Source organism: Lactuca serriola, chromosome 7 (genome assembly GCF_051521515.1).
Source record: "Lactuca serriola cultivar US96UC23 chromosome 7, Lser_US96UC23_V15, whole genome shotgun sequence".
Classification (NCBI taxonomy): domain Eukaryota; kingdom Viridiplantae; phylum Streptophyta; class Magnoliopsida; order Asterales; family Asteraceae; genus Lactuca; species Lactuca serriola.
The window spans coordinates 77,602,431-77,618,631 of NC_136414.1; the positions used below are offsets into that span (position 1 = coordinate 77,602,431).

The 16,201-nt window shown below is 34.7% G+C and overlaps 1 protein-coding gene across 1 annotated transcript; it reads right to left on the bottom strand.

Annotated features, from left to right (window-relative positions):
• Positions 1–6,819: 6,819 nt before the first annotated feature.
• Positions 6,820–9,100, bottom strand: LOC145062082 (sinalpyl alcohol oxidase Nec3-like). Its single transcript, XM_079009703.1, has 3 exons — positions 8,917–9,100; positions 8,010–8,675; positions 6,820–7,898 (listed from the first exon to the last, which is right to left on the bottom strand). Exons 1-3 carry the CDS (start codon positions 9,023–9,025, stop codon positions 7,003–7,005), a joined length of 1,671 nt encoding a protein of 556 aa, XP_078865829.1. The 5' UTR covers positions 9,026–9,100; the 3' UTR covers positions 6,820–7,002.
• Positions 9,101–16,201: the final 7,101 nt, after the last annotated feature.

The window sequence follows — 16,201 nt, forward strand, 5'->3', positions numbered from 1 at the left end:
TTAAGTGTAATTCTGATACACTGGAAAATTTTCGATGTATGGAAGAACGAATGAGAAGAATGAAATTATGCAGAAGGAAAAAAGTTTCTCAAATATGAAAAGATGGGAGAGTACTTTAGTATCATGTTATATGATCATCTTGATGATTAAGAGACCTTATCACAGTTCATCCTCTAAGTGCATTTTGATAGCTAAGAAGAGGAGCTATGAATTGTTGAAGTGGTCAAACCAAGAAGATGAGTCATACTTCGTTCCAAAACAATTTTTAGAGTCATACTCCAAGATTGTAACTTGAGTGACATATCTTAAAGAAAGTTTTAAAAACACGTGTCAAATGTAAGAATAAAAGTGTCCTACTCTTGTGCATTTGAAGTTGGTAAGTTGTGATGTTCTGGATAAAACAAAGACCAACTTAGGCCAATTGTGTGAAGTGTTTGTCTTGATAAAAAAAATCCGCACTATCCCTTGAATATTTGACAAGAGAGTCTTATATGTCAAGAGGACAGTGGGAGTCTTAAAGGTCTTGAAAGTCTCAAGAACTAATCAAGAATAAAACCTGAGGTTCTTCACTAGCACACGACTTGAGGTTTATAACCTATCGTGTTGACATATTTTGTGCCCATTCCAGTTAAAGTTGGCTTTGCATATGAGTTCTTAGAGTTCTCAATTGGTTGCATAACAACTTGGAAGCAATGGCAGGCCATGTACTGCTAGGTGGCAAGAAGTTAAAATTGCATAAGTTCAGTCCATTTGTGTTTGGATTTGTCATTATCCGTGTCTTGTGACTAAGGTTTTGACAAATTCATATGGGTAGGAACTCATACACCATAAAAATCTAAGTGTCATAATGTTTCTCTCCGATTCATGAAAATGCTGGTGAGGAAACACTTCCACTAATTTGATTTTTAAGTAGATAGTAATATTTGCATTCTCAAAGTCGTTAGTAGTGTACAAACATGGACGTATGAGAAATAGCAAAGGTCTAACCAATTGAGACTATGATTATGGCATTCCTTTTCATAGTTCTAAAAATGTTTACACACACCTGTGAGCTATCTAAGATAAGGTGTATGATTTTGATAAAGTCTTATCAAAGCAATCTAGTATCAGAAATCTGAACTTTGGCCAGAAAATCAATAGCTGATTTCTGAGTACATGTCAAAGCTAGTGGGAGCATATGTGTTATGCTAATAATCATCATGTCAGTGGGAGCATGATAATTATAATAAGTATTGCAAGTTAGAAATGTTAATTATAGACAAACAAAGGTTTCAATTCGTGAGGTTGCAGGGTTTGAAAAAGTTGTTTTGCTATAATTAAGGGAGAGGAAATTATACTTCATTTCAATTATGAAAAGCTTAGATTGAGTTTATAATGATTCTAAAGATCATATATTGAGATTTTAATCACCTTTAGTCAAGAATATATATATATGAATTTCATGTTGGATTGGTTCAACTTAAGAAAATTCTATATATTGCGTTCTCAAAATTCAATTATGATTATGGCATCCCTTTTCATAGTCAAATTTTGAGGATATGGCAAACAAAAAATTATTATGGAAAAAGAATGGTCTAGAACCATGTCTTTATGTGAAACATCATGAATTGTGTCCCATTTACTTTGGGTACAAGATCGATTACTTGTGCTATAATATTTATTCTTTCTGAATTTTCCAAATGCCTTGGGGCATTAAGGAGGAAAATGTCTAGAATTGGATATGACTAAAGTGATTAAGCAATTGTCGAGGACAATCTAAGGTTTACCAAAGATTGGTTGCTCAAGGACAATTGGAAGTATAGTGTGAATTTTGGAAGGGCCATATTGACATAGTCTGAAAAGAGGCAACTCTTGTTCAGAAGTAGTAGTCAAAATGGGAATATAGAGTTGTCTCTATAGATAGAAGCAATTTGTGTAAGATTAGAAAGAACTTAGTGCAAGAAGCATGTTCAAAGCAATGCATACTTTGAACATAAGGCTTTGTGTCCATGGAGTAGGTCTTCATTGGAATGCCCTGTAATGGTTGTTGACAAGTCTTTGTGACTTTGTACACATTCATTGCAAGAGGGTAGTGCATTTAAGTTTAAAGTCTAATAAGGTTTCGATTTGGGAGTGTGAAATTAGAATCATTAAAAGTTTGGTCAATTGGTTTATTTGACAAAGTAAGGATCATAGAAAAACATAGAGTGCATACTTGGTGTATGGCAAAGCTATTGTTTAGAAAAACATAGTGTACATGCTCAGAGCATGGGACAACTATTTTTTTAATTCAAGAATAAAGTTGATAGCTGAAACGGTATGCAATGAATAATCTGTAATCATATGGTGATAAATAAAAGGTGTTTTATTTATGTTCATAGGTTTTGATACCATATTAGATTCAATTATTCTTGTGTTTCATTTTGCATGTTTTGACTTCCAGAATAGACTAGGTTATTCTTCCAGAATGACTAAGTTATTCAAACCATCCACATTCGGTCATATGTTGGATGCAGATATGAATCAAGACTGTCGTGGGTAGGCTTGTAGAGGTCCAAGATGGTGGACAAAGTTGTGCTACAACGCTCATGAGTGCTCATAAGTTCTGAGTATTGGATTCAAACCGCGCTCATTTGAATCACTTCATGGATTTTATCACGAGTGATCATGAGACGATAATATCTTATATTCTTCAAACCTAGAGATATGAGTTGTTACTAAGAGTTGGTTATACATTGATTGCACGAAACTGCATTGGTAACTCGATGTTATAAAACGTGTTTTTGTATATGATTCAACAAGTAGTAGAACAAGCCATATGAGTCGAAGTTTATCCATTCCTTTTACCTTCGGGATAAAAGCGACATTTCTGGGCCCCTCGATGATTTAGCGATGACACCTGTGAATGCTTGGCCAAGCCAGAATTTATTTGATTTGTTCAATCAGTCATTCGTCATAAGTCGGAAATCGGGCAACAACAAATAGATAGAGAGAATGATTTATCCATGTCTCAGTCCATATGATAGGCAAGGTCAGAGTTCGACGGAAGCTTTTGAGAGCTACGATTGCCAGTCGGTTCATGAAGTCATCCGCAATAATAGTTTTAGACTTATCCAAGTGGGAGACTGTTGGATTAATGTCTAAGTCCATAACTATAATTGGTAAGACTTGACCCGACCCGGTGTGGTCCATTTGGGTTGCATGACATCATGCATTTGGATAGACTATAATGAGAAAAATAACACTTAAGGTTTGTTAAAATATTATACGTTATAATATATTAATAAGATTATTTAATTAGTATTGATCAAGAATTAATCTAGAATTAATTAAGTGATCAAAAGAAGACTAATTAAATATATGGGTTGATTGTGTAAATCATCCATACTTGTATAGTGGGCTAATGCTCCATGGATTATCAAGTTGGGCTAAAACCCATATGATGCTCCATGGATGCTCCATGGTGTATTTGAACCCATGGATCCAAGGAAATGGAAAGCCATGACAATTAGGGTTTACCCTAATTGTAACAACTATATAAGATCATATTCTTTGGGAAAAATCAGCACTATGTGTGATAAAAAGGGCTAGCCGATTTCTTTGAAGTGTTCTACATTTCTCTCAAGGTTATTCCAAAAGCAATTGATGTTGTATGAATCATTTCAGGTGTCACACTTGGGGCACTAGGCACTCAAGCTTCATGAAGACTTTCTACATCAAGAGGTATGTATTCTATCTTGTTATATTCATTGTTTTGTATGCTAGATTAGGATAATACCTTGGAAGTTCATATTTGCATGTATAATAGAGAAAACATAGATCCAAGGTATTTAGGGTTGCATGTACACTTAGGAGTGTTAGAATTCTCAAAACCCAACAGCAATTTCATAGCTTCCTTCGTTGTTTGACTCTTGAATTTCTTCAAGATCAATTGTACTCCCACTGTCCTCTATACATATAAGCTATCTCTTGCGAAAGACTCCCCTTCTTGCTACAAAGACCACGTTCTCACTAGGTCTGTAGGACAAATATCCAAAGGACGTTTGTTGATAGCCGATGAAAATACATCTCTCGCTTCGAGGTTCAAGCTTGTCGTGAGTCTCTCTTCTAACGAAATCCTCACAACCCCAAACCTTGATATGTGCTAACGAGGGAACCTTCCATGTCCAGATTTCGTGAGGTATTTCAGAAGCCTTCTTAGTTAGGACAAGATTACGAATGTGGGTGGCAGTCTCTAAGGCATACCCCTAGAATGAGATTGGAAGAGACGCTTGAATCATCATGGAACGAGCCATGTCCACCAAGGTTCGATTGTGACTTTCAGCCACACAATTAAGTTGTGTGGTGTCCTAGGAGGTGTCAATTGTGAAATTATTCCACATTCCTTGAGGTAGTCATGGAACTCGATACTAAGATACTCACCGCTTCCATAGGATCTAAGCTTCTTTATGTTTCTGCCCAATTAATTCTCAGCTTCATGTTTAAACTCTTTGATCTTTTCAAAAGTTTTTTACTTATGCTTGATTAAGTAGATATAGCCATATCTGCTATAATCATTAGTAAAAGTTATATTGATTAGTATCCTTTGTGGTGGATCTGAAGGGCCCACACGCATTTGTGTGTATGAGATCCAACAATCCTTCACCTTGTTCACAAGAACCAGTGAAACGTGATTTTCTCATCTTACCCAAAAGACAAGATTCACATGTATCATCTGAACTTAATTCAAATTATTCCAACACTCCATCCTTTTGGAGTTGGGCGATGCGTTTCTTGTTAACGTGTCTAAGACAAAAATGCCACAATAATGCTTTGTCTAATCCATTTGACGAATCAATTCAAAAGACACTATTACCTAAATTGTCTATAACCATTACAGTTTCATACAAACCATCACAAGGTAAATCTTGAAAAAAAACACCATTTTTATAAGCAGAAATAGAACCATTATCATCATTAAAATAATATCTAAAACCTTGTTTAAACAATGCATGAAAAGAAATTATGTTTCGTGTCATTTCGGACGAGTAGCAACAATTTATTAAATCTAATCCTAACCCACTACTAAGCACTAAGCCATAAACTCCAATCTCAGTGACAGGTGAAGATCGCCTATTCCCCATGATTAATTTCATCCTTACGTGCTCCATACCCTCACTTCTTTTTAGCCCTTGCAAATCAGAACAAATGTGAAATCCACATCCTGTATTAAGGACCCAAGAACAAGAATATGATGAGTTATTAGATAAGTTAGTTTAAATACCTGTCGAGGTTAACTTCACCTTGCCATCCTTGATATCTTGCATGTATTTTGGGCAACTTCGTTTCCACGCCACTTGTCATTGTAGTAGAAAAAAGTGGCATCTTTGGGATCAGAGACAGGGGAAGCATCATAACTAGATTTTCCTTTGGGTCTTGTACTTGATGACCTAGCTTGGGACTTTCCCTTCAAGTTTTTCTTGGGAGGACCTTTCCTCTTTTTCCCTTTCCCTTGACCAATGGCCAGAGAGCACTAAAGAGAGTGGAGGCAGCACCTTTTCCCTTCAATCTTGTTTTAGTTGTTCGTAGGAGGTTGTGCAATCGAGACAAAGTAGTTTAATTGTTGTTCAAATGATAGGTTAATATGAACTGATCATAATAACTTGGCAAAGAGTTCAACACTATGTCGATTGCCAACTCTTCATCAAAATTCACATTCAGCTTGATGAGCATGTCCACGTATCGTTGCATTCTCGGGCTGCTAACAAACTCTCCCTCCTTCATCTTGCTAGCAATGAGGGATTTTAACACCTCGTAGTTTTCCTGATGAGCTTGCTTATGGTATTTCTCCATAACTTCCTTGTTTATCTCGTACAACTAGTAATCCTCATAGGGTCTTTGTAATTCTGGAGTCATTGTGGCCACCATGATGCAATCAACTTTTGTTGCATCTTTATAGTGTTTCTTATAGGTGACCATTTCTTCAAGAGTGTCCTTCTCTTCTTCGGTCTCATCCAATGGTCTCTTGAGGACATACTCGTTATCCTCAAAACGAAGGGCTATTTTTATGTTGCGCATCTAAACATTATAGTTAGTGTCATCCAATTGCGCCTTAGAACAGATGTTCAACAAGGAGAAGTTATTGTTGTTGTTGTTGTTGTTGGAGGAACCAGAAGTATTAGTTGGAGTAGACATCTATTAAAATATATATATATATATATATATATATATATATATATAGTTAAATAAGAATAATCCTCAATATAAGACCCAAAATGAAATATCAAGGCTATGATGCGGTTTCATAATTTATTAATGCGAAATTAAGCAATTTAATGATGCGGTTTAATGCTACCACCGCATTAAAAATAATAATAATAATAATAATAATAATAATAATAATAATAATAATAATAATCTTCCTATTCTAATAAAAAATAGTTTTAATCTCTTTTTGACATGTGTCATCTTAGTATGCCTTTTAATAAATACATATTCTATTCTACTTTTGACATGTGTCACTCTATTAGTTTTCCTAATTAATGCATGTCATTTATTAACATATTAATTCTTAATTTTAAATTTCTCACTCTAATTATATTAAATTAATAACATTACAATAAAATTAATACAAATTATAAGATGATATAATTTATATATTTATTTAAATTAACAATTATAATTTTATATAATTAAAAAAAATATCTTTTAATTAATAATTTATTTAAAATATTTGATTAATAATTTTAAGTTTTCACTATAAAAGTTTAATTAATTTTGTAATCGTGGTTCCCACGGGTTATAAACTAATAATAATAATAATAAAACACTATAGCAATATTAAATAGGGTTTTAGTAGTGTGTTTATAATTTTCATACGTCCCTTCTCATTAATTGAAACAATATATAGTACAAATACATGGATAAGGCCAAGAACAAATACAAGGGTTGGATAATACAGAAGAATAATACGTTGGATGTGTTCTAGACGACAGATGAAGGGTGTACAAATATATAAGAACTACATCTTTAATTGTATGGAGATCAAGAATGTATGTCATTTGCTGCTCTCTCGTTAAGTATATTCACACCAATGTATCGACCCAACATCATAAGTGTAGCCTGTGGATTCGTTCCCGGTGAGTTGAAGAACGTTGAAGCATCAACCACTCGTAAAGAATCAACTCCGATAACTTTCAAATGACTATCAACCACCTTGTTAACCAAACATCCACCATGGATATGCCAAAATGTAGACAATGATTCACGACAGAAAGTCGCAATGGAGTCCATATCAGATGGATCTTCAGGTAATGATGGCCCAAGATATTTGAAATCCTTTCCACCAAAGATGTCACCAAACTTGTATTCTTCCATCGTCCGAGTTTGCAAAAAATTCCGAAGTACTTCAACTGCGTTACCACATTGTAGTATATCTTCGGTGTGAGAGTAGTAATTAAAACGAACACTTGGGCTAACGTCCACATCAAATGGTGATATTAGATGTAGTGAGCCAGTTGACAATGGTCTTGTAACCTTTCCACCAATAATCACTATACTTAAGTTAATTAAAGGTGGAAGTGAACCCAAGAATGGTATAAAGTTTATCGAAGGTGTAAGTCGAGGGACTACAGAAGACTCGATGTATGGGCCACTTTTTGCTATCCCAACCACCCTTACTCCTACATCAGGTAATATGACTGGGACCAAAACATTAACTCCTGTGCGAGGATTATCAGCCATGAATTGCCCCACAAACGGATGGTCGCTAACAACTGGAATATTCAAAGAAGAAAGATATGAAACTGGCCCAAGACCACTTACTAGCAAAAGTTGTGGACTTCCGAGAGCTCCAGCACTCAAAATCACTTCTCCGTTTTTTCGTACGTGGACTTCATGACTCGTGCCCCTTGAATCATGGTATATCACACCAGTAGCCGCTATTCATCATGAAGCCAAAGCAAATATTTAGAGTCGATATATACTTAACTAGTTTCTTAACATAATCTATTCAGTTTTACAAGATGACGAAAACGTGAAAATTTTGTTACCTAATGAGTTAGAGGTGGAGAATATGATCCGATCAACTATTGCATGGACTACCACTTTTAAGTTTTCAGGGTTTGCTTTATTGAGGAGCTCAACTGCTCCATGTCGTCTTCCAGAATCATCAAATGTCGAACCACTAATCTTGGTGCCTTGAAGGTGGTCGAGGGTGAACCCGTTTGCAGGATCAACTCCTGATTCTAGTAACGCATTCAACGTGGAAGCTTGCCACCTACCTAATTGATTGGGACGAGTTACGATACTATCTTCTACCCACTCATAGGCTCTTTCGACAGCACTGGTGTCCCAATCTATACCTGAATTTGTGTAGAAGTAGTCATCGGCTCTCGAGTAGAATCCGAAATTTATCATACTAGTACCTCCCAATACCCGCCCTCTTGTATTTAGTACACCATCTTCAGAGATGAAGTTTTGAGCAGGTGAATCTTTGTTATTTGCAGTTAGTAGGGTTGTTAAGGAGTTATTTTCATATGAAACATTCGGATCTAAATTGGCTACACCACCTCGCTCAAGAAGAAGTACCGAATACTTTTCAGATAAAGTGGCAGCTAAAGGGCAACCTGCTGTCCCTCCTACAACAATGATGTAATCGTATTCTTGTTCCGGAGAGAAATCGGTGGCTTCGTATGTCAACCCAAGGTAGGTTTCATCTGCATACGCAGGAAGTGAATCACAATATTTAATTTATCATAAGTCATTAAGTAAGTATGCATAATTTCCGTATCCATTTCGGGATCCTGACTCTGTGGAGAGAGAGAGAGAGAGAGAGAGAGAGAGAGAGAGAGAGAGAGAGAGAGAGAGAGAGAGAGAGAGAGAGAGAGAGAGAGAGAGAGAGAGAGAGAGAGAGAGAGAGAGAGAGAGAGAGAGAGAGAGAGAGAGAGAGAGACTTGCCTGGAGGAGATTCTGGGTGTAAAAAGCATACCACTAACTGTAATCCAATGCAGAATATGAGAAAAGCGAGAGCCGCATCTTGCATTACTTGAGTGTTTGTTATTATCATATTGTTTTAGGAGAAAAAAAGAGAAAGATGGCGAGATATAGAGAAAAGAGAGTAATTGGACCAGATATATGGGTAGACTAGCCAAGAAGTCTCAAAGAGATTGCCACTTGCAAATTGCCATTAAGGCTGTGGGGTTATCCTCACTAGTGGTTTATATGCAAAAGGAAGACCATGTGGATGTTTACCGTTTCACAACCAACCTATTAAGTTTGTGGAAATGGATTTCAGCCGTGGATCAGTGGTGAAGAAAAAAAAAAGAAAAAAAAAATCGAGTTTTCCTATTGTATTTCTCCGCCTTCATAGAGACGCCAAACCACCGGACATCGGGACGTCTAATCCACCGTCCACTCCGAATAGCCTTATAAAAACTTAAACCATCCCAACCATACAAAAAGTACAATTTCTAGTATTTTTTTGGTTGTTCGAAAACAACATCTAAAATATTAACTTTATTCATTTGTGTATATACTTTTTTATAAAAACTTTATAAAAACTATTATAGAACTATAACTAAAATAATTATTTGTATATAATTAATTTGACTTTTTATTTCATTATTTATATTTTGGACTAATATATTATAAAAGCCCTAAATTTTTAACGCGTAATTGAAAAAAACCCTAATATTTTTTTTATTATTGTTATGGCCACAATTTTCTCTCAGGATTATTATTCTAACCCACTTAACGACTTTCATGATTAAGTCAGTTAACTTTTTTGCAAAATCAGTCCTAAAAAGTTCAAATTTAGTCCTTGAGGTTTGCAAAAAATTACATCACATGATTTTTTAACTTTATTTTTCGTTTTTTGTATACTTTATTTATTTTCGGTTTTTTATAAATATATATGTACATTTTTTATTTTCTTTTTATACATATACTTTATTTATTTTCATTTTTTAACTTTATTTTTCAACAATTTTTTTTAACTTTTTTACCTTTTGTTTGTATTTTTTAGTGTATATGCAGAGTATATTAGAGTTTTCTTTTTAGGTTTTTTCATATTAATTTTATTTTTTTCATCTTTTTTTTTATTTGTTTTCCAATTATTTGTTTTTGTTTTTGATTTTTTTTGTTTTTTGTATTTTTATCTTTTTGTTGACCTTTTTCAAGAGATATAAAATGTATTAATATATAAGAGTATATTACACTTTTGATAATTTATGTTTTTTGTAATTTTTTATTTTTATTCAAGTAAATAAAATAATAATGTTTATATTTGTAATTTCAGTCCAACTTATTTTCTTTTTATTCTTTTTTTTCTTTAGTGTTATTACATTTTTATTATGAAAAAATGAAAATTGAAAAAAATTACCTTGTTTACTGAGAATTAGTGTTTCAATGTGTAATATAACTTGCAAATAAATCATATTTCTATATATGATATCAATAGATTAAATTCAAGATAATATTTTTCAATTTGATAATAGATTAAAAAAAACAAAAAAATAATAATAGTCAGTCTCTATAAAAAAAATTGTTATAGTAATTTATATTGAATTCAAGTTAGTTTGCTTGAATCAAAATAAATAAAAACATTAGAAAAACCATAAATAACGAAAATAGGAAAAAAAAAATAGAAAACAAAAAGTAAAAGGATAAAAAATCAAATTGTTGAAAAAAAAAGTAAAAAAATGAAAATAAATAAATTATATAAAAAAAAGGAAATAATATATATATATATATATATATATATATATATATATATATATATAAACCAAAAATAAATAAAGTATACAAAAAACAAAAAATAAAGTTAAAAACCATGTGGTGTAAAATTTTTGAAAAACCTAGGGACCAAATTTGAACTTTTTATGACTGATTTTGTAAAAAAGTTAACCATAAAACTCGTTAAGTGGGCTAGAGTGATAACTTTACGAGAAAGTTATGGCCATAGCAATAATAAAAAAAATATTAGAGTTTTTTCCAATTACGCGTTAAAAATTTAGGGCTTTTATTAGTCCTTATATTTTTTATAAAAACTTAAAAAAAAAAACTAATATAAAATTATAACTAAATTAATTATTTATATATTATTAAATAGTTTATAACCCGTGGGTACCACGATTATAAAATTAATCAAACTTTTATAGTAAAAACTCAAAATGATTAATCAGTTATATAAATAAATTATTAATTTAAAAGATATTTTTATTAGTTATATGAAATTATAATCGTTGATTCAAATAAATATGTAAAATTGATTTTTAATATATATTAAATATTTTTTATTTGTGAATTAATGAAAACAATAATATAAATTTTAAAATTTAAAATAAAAAATAAATATATTGACAAATAGTGTCACATTAACGAGGAGGTCTAATAAATTTAAAATGGAGAACTAATAGATTAACAAGTGGCAACATATTTGTTAAATACAAAAACTATATTTAAATACAAAAACTATATTTAAAACACATTTTTATATTATAAATAATTTAATGTCAATTTTACACAACATAATATTAAAATGAATAATTATTATATTTAAAACATGTCGAATCTTAAAAAAGGACGGTGCTCGAAAAAATGCAACAAATAATTCCTTGAGAATAAGAAAAACACACCACAATAATTTCCTATCTATTAAAACTGTTATATATTTTTTTTCTGATTTTTGTTAAAAATGATATACTGTAATTAATCGGAAAATGAAAGAAAATGGTTGCTTAGTAATGGTGTATCCGGGTCAGTTCAACAAGCAATTAACGACCTGAAAACTTCTAAATTTATCGGAAAGAAGTAAACATAGTTACGCAAGGGCGACCTTTGAGTCAACAACAACACGTAACGAGTAAAGACCTCTAAAAAGACATATCTCAGGAAAAGTGCAAGCGTACATATCCTTAAAATAAACAAATATGAAGCAGTACAAGCCAAATAACAGTCTTTACACGGATCATGCAATAAACCGGGTAACACCCTAAACAAATACACTTTTAGACACCTATAAAAGCCGATCATCGTCAAAGGAAAGAGGTAGAATTTTCTCACATTAAGCAATTTTACAACACTCTACTCGATATCTAACTTTGACATCTGAGAGCAATATATTGGTCATTACCTCAGTATCGCTTTCTAACCTAACATTTGTCTACTTTTGCACATGTCTTCCTGTTTGTACATTAGAAGAGGACATTCTCAATCAGCTATTAGGCATCCAGAAGGCTACATAGCAACATTAGCGACATCCGTCTTATCATACTCAGAGAAGCATTCACGGAAGCAATAAGTAACCTTTACGAGCAATACAAAACTCAATAAAATAACCAAACATCAACAAAACCATCTACCGGACACCGTAATTTACCATTGTTGCCAACAAATATGTAACTGGAAGGGACAACGAACAAAGGAGTCTCAAACCATCTCAGAAGGACAATCTGACAAAAACCACCAAAATCAAAGAACAGAAAAAACGCGTGAAAACTTGCAATGAGGAAAACAACATAACAACCTTGGAAAAATTATTCACCAAACATCAAAATCGTGAGCGACCAATACGGAGAAATGAACTAATCCTAATATATGGACACATTCAAGATGTATGTATTCACTAGATATATTGTGACAAAGGTAGCTCAACGGAAATAATGTATGAACATTTTTTTTTTCAAACTACTAGAGGCCATGAGAAAGGAAAAGAGAAACATTGAGTTACACTTAACAAGTTTCGTAGGACACTCAATATGGCATTTAGGAGTAATATCATTGCAATTGACATTACGGGAACATCAAGCATGCGCCAAAAATACACAAATGATAGGTTTTACAATCATACAAGCTCCATCAACATACAACATTATCTTTGGAAGAAGCTCTACAAAAAACAATGAAGCAATCGTGTCCACAATACATGGCCTAATCAAGTTCAAGACCTCGGGATGATACATAACTATTTATGGTGAACCTGTTGGTAGTAGCAGCATTAACAATGATAGCAGAAAAGAGCGACCTCACAACGAAAAAGCAATAAAGAAGCCAGGACGAAGCAGAAGCAATCATACTAAACAACACACACTCGGATCAAGGAATCCGTATAGGAGTTACACTGTCAAGCCAACTACAAGAGGGCCTAATTAACTTACAAAAAGTTGTAACATCCCAAAAATCAAAGCAAAATTTTCATTTTAAAACCATTCCAAAAATCCAAAATTTTTAGAAAACAAGTTCTCAAATGTCATTATCATGAATCAAAGTATCCCAAAATCATAAAACACATAAAATCCAGGATGATGTGCACGATCAAGCCTTTGCCTCGCCCCTGATCTCTGTAGTACCTCAAACCATAACAATCAAACTGTAACCAAAGCTTAGTGAGTTCCCCTAAAGTACCATACACAACCTAACAGATAACAACATTCATACATGAGCCTTTAACCTAATTGGACTGCCTCGCAGGGTCTACAACCTATCTGGACTGCTCTTTGAGCCTTCAGCCTGACCAGAGCGCCTCATAGGGCCTACAACCTATCTGAACCACTCTTCGGGCTTTCGGCCTGACTGGACTGCCTCACAGGGCCTATAATCTATACGGACCGCCCGGGTATCTTGTCCTTTAGCACAAAGGACCGCCTCAAACCAACAAACGGTAACATGTCGACATATATAATAACAATCAAACCAGTAAGTAGAAGTAATCATAAAAATCTATCAGTCTATCATATATCTAATAAACACAAGTAATCATACACATCTATCAGTCTATCACATATCCAGTAAACACATGTAGTCATACATACATACAAGTCTATCATATAACCAGAATAACATCATCCAATATACCAGGATCCATAATCTAGTAGGCCAAAATTGGTGCCTTCGACCCACAAGTACAGTGAGGAAAACTCACCTCACATTCTGAAAGATAGGTAAACAAATCACTGCTCCAAATATTGCTTTAACAAGTCACCTATACAATTAACAGGGTTCCATATCTCAAACTACAATTCAAATTACCCAAAATTTCCTTAGGTCAAATTGGTCAAAACCCAGGTTAAAGGTCAAAGTCATCAATTCAAAGAAGGCACGGTCCACATTAGGATGATTAATGCCCTTTGTACTCCACCTCTACGCATGGCGTACGCGACTTCAGCTTTGCACATGCTGCGTGATGAGTTATTAATTAACTCTTTGATCGATTAGATCTTTGTAACAGGTATGCGATGAACGTAAAAACAGTAAACAAAACACAAGTATGAATCAAGATGTGTCGAATGATTAGATTACTCGATCCTCAGCAGAGCTCGACTAAGAACTTCCGTTGTAGAGGATTCTAGGGTTACAAAACAAGAACGATAAATTTGCTAAACAATAAAATCTCTAATCGTTACTGATCGTCGTCTCGTTCTAGGATGCATGCAAGCATCTATTTATACTAAACCCTACAAAACTCACGGATGGACAGGCCCATACCGGAGACATATATTAGACTAGCTAACGAGCCCAATAGATGCAACACAAAATACGACCCAACAATCTCCCCCTTTGCATCAAATTGGAGCGAGACTACTTCTTCTTCTTGCTTGGGCCTGCAGCGGGAGCCTTCTTTACTGTATCAAACAGACGTGTGATAAGTGCAAGGATAGTCTGTCTGAACCGAATGTACCATTGAATCATATCATCAAAGTACTTGATATCATCCGTTGTGTTCTTCTTGCATCGATGGATGATCCCCAAAACGTGTTCCAAACATGCAGTGGTGTAGAGATGTTTGTCTGCCAAGGCGAAAAGACATTTCTGTCCTTTGTTCCTGGTAAACATGACAGAGTTTCTCTTTGGGTCAATCTTCCCCATCTGCATCATGTTGAGATCACTGGCAGAGCCAACAGGAGATATGGTGGGCTTCTTCTTGAATACGCTTGCAATCTCCTGATCCATCAAAGCAACTTCCATGATATAGCATACAAGCATCCTCTTAAAGTGGTCGATGATCGGACCATATTCAGCTTCGTTTGTAAGAAGGATGTTGTGCAAGATAATCCAATCATGGGGATTAAGGTTGGGAAGATCTGCAAGTGAGATGGCATGTTCGGCTTTGGCAGATCCCCTTAGTACCTTGAACCGAATGTTGGTGAAGTTGCCTTCCCTGTACGACTTCAGTACCCGAACATTGATGATTTTATGAGCGCTCCAAGTCTGATATTGGGGTTGAGCAGCCTTCAGATAAAAATCTATTAAGTCCCGATCAACCTATGGATGAGGATGAGGGAACTCTGCAATGTTGTCAAAGGCGTGAAAGATAAACGCCTTTCGGGTCAGTGGCATGTCAAACTGTGAGTCGACAGTGTTAGAACGATCTAAAGAGATCACAGGTTCTAGCCACAAGATACTTGGTGTGTCAATGGCTTCTTTAATCAGCCTCTCAAGAGTCCACGGAGGAAAAAGAGTTTTCCTGATCTCGAGAAGGTCGTGGGCTTCTTTCTGTCTTCTTTCGGCTTCTTCAGCCTCTCTAGCCACACGAGCACTGATGTCAACCTCGTTGTTTCGACTTTGATGCTTCAGAAGGTCGGCAATTGTCTCTTTATCATCATCGTCACTCTCATCAACAATGTTTTTGCCTTTGTCTTTCACACCAGAACCTGAGGCTTGGCCTACTGGAGGAGGTTCGGTTGTGTAAGTTGCTGAAGTAGGAGGTGGTTGAGACACTTGTTCTTTTTCTCCCCCTTGTTTCGGAATGGACACGAAATCAAGGAGCCCTTCGATTTTGCTAAGTAGAGAGAGGGAGGGAGCAATCTTCTCTGCAAGGTCACGCCTGACAGAATAGTTAAGGATTGGATCATGTGCTTCAAGGATGTTGGAGATTGCAGAGTGGACATCCGAAACACACGATTTAACCACCTCTCTTTCAGATCGGAGAGACTCAATCTCCTGTTGAGAGTTGGAGAGTTGAATGCTCTTGACCTTCAGAGCGGTAGTTTTCCTTGCGAGAGCATCCATTAGAGAGTTCTCGGCAGCTAGGTCTTCTTGAAGCTTGGAGAGACGCTCTTCAATGGTTGTTCTGAAAGTAGAGTTGTCGTCCGAAATAGATTGTCTGAGTGAAGCGAATGACTTCAGCTCAGAAGCGACTGATGTAGCCAACTGGTTGATAATAGATTCCAACGTAGTCTTGGTGGCTTCAGCACTTTCCTGTAAAGATTTCAACAAGCAAGAGGCATCAGTAAATAGTTTATCG

Bases quoted from the DNA above. Each gene is read 5' to 3' on its own strand.
- LOC145062082 (XM_079009703.1), bottom strand. From the start codon at position 9,025: ATGATAATAACAAACACTCAAGTAATGCAAGATGCGGCTCTCGCTTTT. The intron at 8,676-8,916 runs GCAAGTCTCTCT...CTGCGTATGCAG, and splicing joins ACACCCAGAATCTCCTCCAG to ATGAAACCTACCTTGGGTTG. The intron at 7,899-8,009 runs GTAACAAAATTT...CATGATGAATAG, and splicing joins CTCCACCTCTAACTCATTAG to CGGCTACTGGTGTGATATAC.